We start from the raw sequence: 10,144 nt of genomic DNA on the forward strand, positions 1-10,144 counted from the left end.
TAATTTTTTAAATTTATTTTTTGTGGTACCAGGGATTGAACTCAGGGCCTTGCGCTTGCCAGGCAAGTGCTTATCCTACTGGCCCCTGCGTCTGCCTAGATATTCTTGACTTCCTGGGTGACAGGGGTCTCCTGCCCCCATTACAGGCTGTGTCCAGCCTCACCACTTCTTGTTGAAGTCAGGGGGTCAAGATGGTTTGGGAGAGCCTAGGTTACTGCACTCGGTTCACAAAGGAGAAAGGGATCATCCAGAGACGTTCTGTGCAGCCCCACAAAAGGTGGGCGTTCACTCCTTGATTCACAGGCCAGGCACGGAGGTCCTTGCTCCGAGCCCTTCAGACCAGCAAGGTCAGTTTGGCCCCCTCCTGCTTCACTTGCCCTGTCGCTGTGGACGCCACCACCAGGGAGGTCCTGCCTGAGGCCCTGCAGGTGCGGAGCTCAGGTAGGGTCCCTCCACCTCCTGTGAACTCCACGGAGTAGCTGCCACCTCACCTGCTGTCCACATGACGACCCTGTTTTCCGTTTCCCTGCAGAGCTAGCGGAGCCCCCTTCCACCTCTCGGGGCCTAGATGCAGCTCTTCTGCCCACAGCCGGCACCTCTGAAGGTAACCCCCAAGCAGGGAAGGGTAGGGCTCCACTGGGCTGAGCCCACCTGGGCGGCCTGACCACCGCAGGACTTCAGGGAGGCTCTCTGCAGGCGTCCTGGACCTGGACCACAACTCTCAGCCAGCTTCAGGGGAGCCCGTGATGCCCACGGGAGGTTCTGGCCGCCCACCGCCTTCCAGACTCAGCCTGGGCCGCCATCGCAAACCCTGCAGCCAGGAAGCAGGCCAGGCCGGTGCGAGCCACAGTGAAGGCAGCGACCACGACTACCTGCCCCTGGTGAGGACTCGGGAGGTGGAGGGTGGCCCGGAGCCCCGTGCCGTCCCAGCGCTTTTCCCCCCACCTCCTCTCTCCTCAGGTGCGGCTGCAGGAGGCGCCCGGCTGCTTCCGCCTGGACGCGCCCTTCTGTGCAGCCGTGCGCATCCCGCGGGAGCGCCTGTGCCGCGCCTCGCCCTTCGCGGCACACCGCGCCAGCCTCAGCCCCACGTCGGCCTCGTCCCCCTGGGCGCTCCTGGGCCCCAGCCTGGGCCAGGGCGACAGCGCCACGGCCTCCTGCAGCCCGACGCCCAGCTCAGGCTCCGAGGGTCCGGGTCAAGCGGACAGCGGCCGGGGCTCTGACACCGAGGCCTCGGAAGCGGCGGACGGGCCGGCCGGCGCGGACCTGCGGGGTCGCAGCTGGGCCACGGCCGTGGCGCTCGCGTGGCTGGAGCATCGCTGTGCGGCCGCCTTCGGTGAGTGGGAACTGACAGCGGCCAAGGCTGACTGCTGGCTGCACGCACAGCACCTGCCAGACGGCCTCGATGTGGCCGCACTCAAGGCCGCCGCCCGCGGGCTCTTCCTGCTGCTGCGCCACTGGGACCAGAACCTCCAGCTCCACCTGCTGTGCTACAGCCCTGCCAATGTGTGAGGCCCTGCGGTGGCCCCAACACTCAGTCACTGCCGCCCAGGGTCGGCCTCCCACTACTGGGAACAGGTGGGCTGGTGCCAGTCCACCCTCTACTGCTTCTCACTTCTCCCTCAATGCCCCAGCCTGAAAAGTGCCTGCTGTGCTCTCTCCCTCCTCTCCCCCCCTCCCCGTGTGCTGAGTTCCTGCTGCACTGGAAGGGGAGAGCCACAGCGCCCAGCCCTATGCAATAAAGTGCCTCTTATGATTGCTGGAGCGAGCCTTTATCATTTTGTTTCCACAGCCCTGGAGGGTGAACCCTGTCTTTGCACTGAGCTACGGCCCCAGCCCGTTTTATTTTGCTGCAGGGCCTCATTAAGTGACCCAGAGAGGGCTTAAACTCATGAGCCTTCTGCCTGATCTTCCCAGTGCTGAGTGCTTTTTCTGCTGGGTCTATGTCCTGAAGTTTTGCCAGGAGCCAGCTGTCCCCAACTCCACGTAGCAGCACAGAGGTGAATGTGGCCAGGTTTATTCAGAAGGGCAGAGTCTAGTCCCTGTCCCAAGTGGACTGGAGGGTAGGCCCAGGCCTCAGTGGGCCTTCCTTCGGTGACGAACACTCTTGGGGAAAGGCTGAGGGCCCAGCCACAGCTGCAGCAGGATAACAGCATGGCACACGTGCAGGGCGGCTGAGCTGCAGGACGTGGATGGATAGGTGTTCCAGGAGAGCTCAATGAGCCCAAGCACCAGCAACCTGGAGTTGGGAGATGGCTGCACTCAGCGCTGTCCGGGCCACAGCCCTTTGGCTCGTCACGCCCTAGACATGCCCTCCCCGCCCGCCATCCCCACAGCCAGGCTGTCCTACCTACCTGAGCAGGTGTGTGAGCCAGCCTGCAGGCGTGGCCCACAGGAGGTAGGGAAGTGTGTGGAAGTACCAGACATAGAACTGGTAGTGCAGGGAGCGGCTGAAGCAGATGCCAATGAAGTTGGAGGTGAAAAGTGTAGAAACGATCTGTAGGTGGTGATCAAGGCCAAAGGCAGCAACCAGGGCAGGAGCTGGGGGCCAGAGAGCCCCTGGCATGGCCCTTCCTACATGCCTGCTCTGGACCCTAAGCCGGTGAGTTCGAATCCCTCTCACTAGCTGTGCGACACTGGTCCCTCATTTAACCTTTTCAACCTCAATTTTTGTCATCTATAAAATGAGGGTAAGAGCACCTCCTATCTCAGGATCTCTCATAAGCTTCAAATGTTAGAATGAACAGAAATCTAAGGCTACAGTGTGAAAGCTCACATGACAGCTCAGTTATTTACACTGCTCTGCACAGACACAGGTATGTATGCACTCACCGAGACAGTCTCACTGTGTAGCCCAAGTTGGCCTGGATCTTGCTTTCCAGCTCAACTCTCTATTTTGTCTTAGCCTCCTGAGGGTTGGGATTAAAGACACTGTCCGAACAGCTGGCTACACAGCTCGGCATTTAGAATTCACAGTAAAACATGCTGCAGTATAAAGTGCTCGGCACAGTGCTGCGGAAGAGCTCTATGGAGGGGCTCTCCTGCCCACCCCTAGGTCACCGGGCACTGGAGGCTAATATAACTGGACACTCGGAGAGGTCAGGACTTACTGTTCCACAAAGTAAAGGATATGATTGGGCGTGAGAGGCTGGGGTGGGACCTTCCTTTTGGAGGGATCCTTCAGCAGTGACAGGATACTCTCTCCGGTCCTAGGGAGAAGCAATTCAGACATTTATTGCCCCTCCCCACCAGCCACTCTAGACTCATCCTAGTGCTTAATATCTCTTCCAGGCAGCCGCTAGGCCTGGGCTCTTTATTACTCGCCCAACTCTGCCCAGGATGCTGCCCCCCTTCTTACCTGTGCCACCTGCAGAGAGCAAACAGTGCAAGCAGGCTGAGGTGGGCAGCCAGCAGGGCCAGGTGGAAGGCGCGGTGCAAGAAGAGCGCCTCTGGGAGGAAGCGCCAGTTCACTGTCCACCGGAAGAGAAACTGGCGGCCAAGGTCAAAGGAGCGAGACAGGTAGCCCACGGGGTTCTCCAGGAGGAAGGGCAGACCCAGCACCAACTGAGGGTGGGGGTTATGTCAGCAGGGCTGCCAAGGGGCACCCTGGCCTCATGCCAATCACCAAGGGGAGCAGGATTAAGATGGGACCTTCAAGGAGTCCCCGATTCCTCCCAGGAAGAGTGGGAAGCCACCTTATACCAGAGCCCACCCCAAGAAGCGGAGGAGGAAGGTAGTAGGAGGCTCTGAGGTCGGGTTTACTGAGTCATCAACAGCTCCACCTTAGAGTGGAGACATGGAAGCCAAAGCAGACATGGCGGCCGTCAGCTTGGAGTCAACTCCAAAACCCTCTTGGCTTTGAGGAAGTCTCAAGGACGGAAGGGGGCCAGATGGGTGGCCTCTCCTTTGTGAGGAGGGAGAAGGGCAAAGAAGGGTACCTGAAGGACAGCACAGATGCCCAGCTTGGGGAGGGCACCATGGAAGCCAAACTGTGTAAGGAGCAGGAAGAGTAACCCGGGGGCAAAGAGCAGCACGTTCATCTTCACAGAGACCGCCAGGCTGCAGGCAGCACGGGGAGGAGAGACAGAGGTGAGCCCCTAGGCCGGGTCCCTTGCCCAAAGCTCTACCCACCATCACTATAGGAAGTCCTCCCCCATGCCACCAGGCAAGCACCACTCAGAGCTGCTGGGGAAGGCAAGGCAGCCTGGGAAGAGCCTGGGGAGGGCAAGGCAGCCTGGGAGGATGTGAGGGAGGGGAGACACCTAGCCTCTGAGCACTGACAGGGTGCACACACTGAGCATCATGTATGCAGTGCACAAAGGCTGGCTCCAGCAATGGCTACTGCCCAGGGGGAGGAGAACAGGAAGACAGTGTGCTGGGATGGGCGTAAAACGGGGACTTTCTACATATCTGGACTTGGCTTATGGGGGCCACTCCCTTACTCTCTCTGCTGCAAATGGGAAGAGAAGGGGCCAGAAGGGAGGAGTTGTTGACCTGAAAAAGAGGCAGCCCCAGCCCCAGCGCTGGGCCAGGAAGAGGTTGATGCTGAGGAAGAGTAGAGCCATGGCCACAGGATCATTGAAGAGCCGCAGCACAAAGATGGAGTGGACGCGGTAGGAGGCGCAGCACATGAAGAAAAAGACGAAGGGCGGTACCTAGGGGCAGGCACAGTGGGGAGCAAGGTCAGCTGCCCAAACCTGAGCCACTGCCACCACCCACCTTGCAGGATGGAGGCCTCTAGTCCTCGTAGCATGAACTCACCTTGCAGGTCTGATGGTAGATCAGGAAAACAAGCAGCAGCGTGGCCAGGTAGAGCACAGCGAAGATGTGCTGGGCCATGCGGATGTTGGTGCCCTGGCCAGTGGCGTAGTACAGCCCCATAAAGATGTACACAAAGCCAGCTGGGTAGCTGGAAGATGACAGGGAATGTGAGTCGTGGGCAGGCCAAGTAGCCTGGTACCCAGCCAGCCCTCCATATCCTCCGGTAGCCTCCTACCCCTACTCACACAAGCGGTCCAGTGTCACCCTGAAGTTGGGTATAGTCATATGTGCCATTAATGACGCCTTCCACCTGGGTCATGTACGCCTTCCAGTCAATCTCTGTGTCTGGAAAAAGAGAATCTGATTACTTTTCAGTCCAGAACCTGCCTGCCCTCATACCCGTTCCCCAGAACACAGAAGCACAGTTTCGGCCCATACCCAGGCCTGTTTCCACCCTTGTCTAACTGCTTGAATCCCTTGAGAAACCCAGGTACCTTGTTTTTGATACCAGTGATTGAATTCAGGACTTTGTGCTTGCCAAGCAGGCACTCATGCCGCTGAGCTGTATCCCTGGCCCTACCCAGGTATCCTAAACCCAGGCTGTCTGTAACTCAACTCACCCTCTTTCCTCCTACTCCCAGCCTGCTGCCCCTCCTGGCTTCTACACAAATCTAAGCAACATCTTTGCGATACCCTTTTTCTCCTTTCCCACCCTTAGTAAGTGTCGCCTAGTCATCCTAAATACCTCTACTAGCTCCTCCTTCTCTGCTAAATTCTATATATTCCATATTGGGTATAACATAATCTGTAGCCTGAACTTTACAGCATTCTCCTAATTAGGGTTCTGGCTTCCATTTTCATTCTACTACAATGTATTTCTACTTTCTCTTCTTGTACGAGTTTCCTACATTGCCAGGTTTCTCACCTTGAAATCCTTCAATGATTTCCTAAAAGATAAAGATCAATGTCTAGCACACCCATTTTTTTTTTTTTGTTTGTTTGTTTGTTTTGTTTTGTTTTGTTTTTCTGGTGGTACCAGGGATCAAACTCAGGACCTTGTGCTTGCCAGGCAAGCGCTTATTCTACTGAGCTATCTCCCTGGCCCCCTTTTCTTTCTTTTAAAAATTTATTTTTGTCTATTTAAGATAGGTTTTCCCTTTCCAGTTCAGACTGGCCTTGAGCTCCCTTTGTAGCCCAGGCTGGTCTCAAACTCCCAACAATCCTCTTGCCTCAGCCTCCCAAGAGCTGGGATTACTGGTGGGCACCAATACACTCGGCCCTCAAAACTGTTTTATATTTCTTACATTTTTGTCTTTTTTTTGGGGGAAAACAAACTGAGGACCTTGCACTTGCCAGGTAGGTGCTTGTACGGGTGAGCTATATTCCCAGTCCTTCTTTTCTTTCTTTCTTTTTTTTTTTTTTCATCATTTTTGAGACAGGATCTTGCTATGTAGCTCAGGGTGGCCTCAAACTCATAGCAATCCTCCTGACTCAGCCTCCCCAGGATTACAGGCACGCACCACTAGGCCTGGTTTCCCTTTTTTCTTTCCTCACTTGGCTAGTTCATACCCACTCTCTAAGGGCACACTATGAAACTTCTCCTGATTCCCCAGGTCTGCACCGCCTATGTTCATCCTGTCTCTCCATTTTCATGATGGCTATGATGCACTGGAGGTGCCTGCTACTTTATCTTTGTTCAGGCCACACTCATCTCTTCTACCACCTGTGGTACCTAGCACAGTAGCCATATAATACGCACTCAATAAATATGTGCTGAATGACTCTTCTTTAGCAAGGAAGCCAGTGCTGTAAACCCAGTTAGATCTGGCCTGAAAGGAGCCACCGATAATACCTAACCGACTCAAATGCGCACAAATGCCACCATTGTGAAGGAACGTTCAAGACCTCAGAATCAAATGGGTGAAAAAATTGAGATCTGGGAGGGGAAGTGGTATGTCCAAAGGCGCAAACAAGCAGGTGCATCAGTACATTAACTCTAGCCCAGAACTGACTTCCACGCTAGTTTGTTCTCTTAGCCTGGCAGGCCGAACGTTCAAGGCAGAATGCCAAACTCCAAGATCACCCCCTTCCTTATAGGGGCGGATTAAGATCGCATTTTCTGCGGCACAGGCTGGGGCTCCAGTAAGGAACATACATCTAAAAATGATGAACGAGGGTATTTGAAGTCTAGTTTTAAGTTCCGAGTCCCGGTCCCAGTTTGGATCAGGGGTCTGATCTCCCTCCTTCCCCCTCCTCTCCCGTTCGGCGCACTCACATGCCACCCTGTGAATGACCCAGAAGGTGATGCCCACCTCCGCCAGGCAGAGGCAGGAGGCCACTAGGAGCGTGTAACGAGGCTCCCGCAGAAGTAGGCGCCGCTCTTGCCAGGCACGCTGTAGCCAGTGTCTGCAGAATCCTCCCGGCTGGGCCGCGGAACCCTCCCGGCCGCGTTTCCGCAGCCCAGCCGCCATCTTGACAGTGCGCCGCTCAAGTTGGCCCGCCACTCCGGAAACTCAACCTTTGAACACTTAGGTTCCGCACTTTGTGGGGAAGGTCCCACGAAACAAAGCGCTGCTGGTGAGGAGCTAAAATCAGCGCTGACTCCACTGAAATTATTTCTTCTACATCTCTCTCCTCCAGCGGATTACCCACTCCGTAAGAGCAAGAGCAAAGCTTTACTCAATATATACCCAGCTGGGCACAGGCGCTAATAGTGGATGAACGTCCGCGCAGAAAAGCAATAGTCCTGCCTCCTGTAATTCCAGGGCCATTTCCATTTCATCAGTGCTGGAAAAATTCCAGTTTGTGGCTGGAAGGCAAAGCCCTCATCTGCGCCCCTCCCACCTCCTTTCACAGCCTTGCTGGAGGTCAGAAACGGTTTGCTTAGAAGTAACTCATGGGTTAATCTCCAGGCAAAACCGTTCAAAATGAAATACGAGAGGTCACAGTGATGAATCCGAGTGAGTCTCCCACCAAGTGGGGCTCTCCTAGGTAACCGGACAGCTAGGGGCTTCAGAATCCAATTCGGCTTTCCAGCCGGAGGATTGTGCAAAGAGCGCAGAGCAGAAAACGGAAGTTCCACGTGTTTGTGTTGAGCAACTGCGGGAGGTGGGCGGAGCTCCGAGAGTCCCGCCCCCCGCGCTCGCCATTGGCTGCCGGGCGGGGCTCGCTGCTTCTGCTGCGAGCATGGCCTCTCCCCGGGCCCCCGCGCTGTCTCCCGAGTTGCCTAAGCGGAACTTCGAGTACCGCGAGGTTCAGTACTGGGACCAGCGCTACCGAAGCGCGGCTGACTCTGCCCACTACGAGTGGTTCGGGAACTTTTCCTCCTTCCGTGCCCTCCTGGAGCCGGAGCTGCGGCCGGAGGACCGTATCCTCGTGCTAGGTGGGTAGCCCGGCGCTGCCCAGCCCGCGCCTTCTTCCAGTCTGCCTGCCCTCGTCGGGGACGCCCGCCCCAGGCTCAGCGCCTTCAGATCCAGCCGTGTTAGCCAGGGCAAGCAGGAGGAAGACCGTCCCCGAGAGCCGAGCGTGGGGTGCCCGAGGACCCTGCCCCACACTCAGGGGAAGTGGCCTCGGACCCGCAGAACTCGGCGCCGGCCGAGTTGGAGTCTCAGCGCTAACTGACAGGCCGAGAATCGTGGTGAGCTTTTCACTTGCAGAAACGGGACTGCAGGCCACTCGAGCTCATCGCCCACCGCTTCTGGGTTCACGCCAGTGGGCGCCCGGTGCCGCTGTCACCTCGCACTCTCGGAGCTCTGGACTGAAACTTAGCTCTACACCGCGAGCGAAGTGAGGGAACAGCGCCCCCTGAGGTCGGAGGGGAGTTGCAGCGGAGGTTGGGGTGATTTTGAAGGAACGAAGCGCTAAGGAGATGGGCTAAGGTCCTGCTGGTCACCCGGGTTTTCTTCCCACTGTCGGCCTTGGAGGCGCTTAGTAAAGTCTGAGTGAGCAGCGGGTTTCTTTCCAGTTATAGGTTTTAGTTGCTCTGTATAAAACCATATATGTATATATTTTGTTTTTATTTTGGGAGACGAGCTTGCTGTGTAGTTCAGGCTGGTGTTGAATTCACTAGGCGACCCAGGCTGGCCTTGAAACTCAGGTGCTCCTCCTGCCTCAGCCTCCTGAGTGCTGGGATTACAGGCATGTAACACCACCCCCAGTTCTAAATATTATATGTATATTATTTTATTATGTACTTGGTACAGGGTCTCTCAACGCAGATCGGACTCGTAGTGATTCTCCAGTTTTCAACTTCCCAAGCGCTGGGATTACAGGCACGCGCCACCACGCCCAGTGTCAATAGCTTTTCTCAGCTTGCACCGCGGGCAGGGCCGGCACAGTATGCTGGGGATCGAACCTGGCTGCTGCTGCACTCTGCCTAAGCAGGTGCTTTAATCCGCTGAGCTATCTGGTCAGCCCTAAAACATTATATGCTAAATGAAATATTTGATATATATAAAAGGAACTTCATATATTCAGTTTGTGAAATAGAACATTACGAGAATTAGAAAGGCATAACCTAGTGGTTAAGAACTTGGACTCTGGAAGCAGCTGATTATGTTGGATTCTTGGCTCAGCTGTTGCTGGCTCTGTAATCTTGCACATAATACTTAAATTTCTGTGCTCTATTTTCCTTGCAAAAAAAAAAAAAAAGAAAGAAAGAATACTTGCTAAGTGTGGTGGTGTATCCCTGATTCCAGATCCTCAAGAGGCCAAGGTAGAGGGGCCGGGGAGATGGCTCAGTGGAATAAACGCTTCCCTGGCAAGAGAGTTCCAGGCAAGCTTGAGCCATTTAGGAGACCCTACTTCAAAATAAAAATAAAGAAGGCTGGAGCTGTAGCTAAGTGGTGGAATGCTTGCCTAGCGTGTGTGAGGCCTGGGGTTCACTCTATAGCACCTCAGAACAAACAAAAAAACTTAAGTATCAGATTTTTAAGAAGACTGGTTGCCTATGAATCTTCAGAACAACTGTGGCAAACCCCTTCCCAGGTAAACAGTTGCTTGAGGTTGGGTTTTTTTTTTGTTTTGTTTTGTTTTGTTTTTTTTGGTGGAACCGGGGATTAAACTCAGGCCCTTGTGCTTGCCAAGCAAGCGCTTATTCTACTGAGCTATCTCCCCAGCCCCATTGCTTGAGGTTTTTTGTTTTTTATTTTAAGTTTTTGTTGTTGTTGTTGTTTTAATGTATTTGGTACAGGGTCTCACTACACAGCTCCAACTCGTAGTGATCCACTTGTAGTGATCCTCTTGTTTTAAGCCTCCCCAGGGCTGGGATTACAGGTGTGTGCCACCTTGCCCTGGACTCATTCCCTGGCTCAGCATGCCCCACGGGCGGGGTTGGCACAGCATGTGGGACCCAGGATCAAACCCTGGTTCCTTCAATTGCCAAAGC

At 55.0% G+C, this 10,144-nt stretch overlaps 3 protein-coding genes across 5 annotated transcripts in view; 2 read left to right on the forward strand and 1 right to left on the reverse strand.

Annotated features, from left to right (window-relative positions):
* The window catches only part of Vwa5b2 (von Willebrand factor A domain containing 5B2), an 11,395-nt gene extending 9,738 nt beyond the window's left edge, over nucleotides 1-1,657 (forward strand). The window contains exons 16-19 of the mRNA XM_004640797.2: nucleotides 304-441; nucleotides 533-604; nucleotides 697-881; nucleotides 961-1,657. Coding sequence (XP_004640854.1) covers nucleotides 304-441; nucleotides 533-604; nucleotides 697-881; nucleotides 961-1,509 — 944 coding nt within the window. The 3' untranslated portion in view covers nucleotides 1,510-1,657. The remainder of the gene's footprint in view (nucleotides 1-303; nucleotides 442-532; nucleotides 605-696; nucleotides 882-960) is intronic.
* A 107-nt stretch (nucleotides 1,658-1,764) lies between these two features.
* Nucleotides 1,765-7,753, reverse strand: Alg3 (ALG3, alpha-1,3- mannosyltransferase). 2 transcript variants are annotated; one of them, XM_012516802.2, is made up of 9 exons: nucleotides 7,071-7,753; nucleotides 5,004-5,103; nucleotides 4,759-4,906; nucleotides 4,492-4,652; nucleotides 3,936-4,056; nucleotides 3,356-3,561; nucleotides 3,130-3,206; nucleotides 2,352-2,496; nucleotides 1,765-2,236 (listed from the first exon to the last, which is right to left on the reverse strand). In XM_012516802.2, exons 2-9 carry the CDS (start codon nucleotides 5,075-5,077, stop codon nucleotides 2,074-2,076), a joined length of 1,095 nt encoding a protein of 364 aa, XP_012372256.1. In that variant the 5' UTR covers nucleotides 5,078-5,103; nucleotides 7,071-7,753; the 3' UTR covers nucleotides 1,765-2,073. The 2 variants fall into 2 exon arrangements, with proteins under 2 accessions (XP_012372256.1, XP_004640773.1); XM_004640716.2 differs by having other exon boundaries at nucleotides 7,034-7,753.
* Nucleotides 7,754-7,840: 87 nt separating this feature from the next.
* The window catches only part of Ece2 (endothelin converting enzyme 2), a 38,737-nt gene continuing 36,433 nt past the window's right edge, over nucleotides 7,841-10,144 (forward strand). Inside the window, exon 1 of one of the 2 annotated variants that reach the window (XM_004640722.2) lies at nucleotides 7,841-8,140. In XM_004640722.2, coding sequence (XP_004640779.1) covers nucleotides 7,945-8,140 — 196 coding nt within the window. In that variant the 5' untranslated portion in view covers nucleotides 7,841-7,944. The remainder of the gene's footprint in view (nucleotides 8,141-10,144) is intronic. The other variant, XM_004640718.2, reaches the window with a different exon arrangement.

Source organism: Octodon degus, unplaced genomic scaffold (genome assembly GCF_000260255.1).
Source record: "Octodon degus isolate 3935 unplaced genomic scaffold, OctDeg1.0 scaffold00126, whole genome shotgun sequence".
Taxonomy (NCBI): Eukaryota; Metazoa; Chordata; class Mammalia; order Rodentia; family Octodontidae; genus Octodon; species Octodon degus.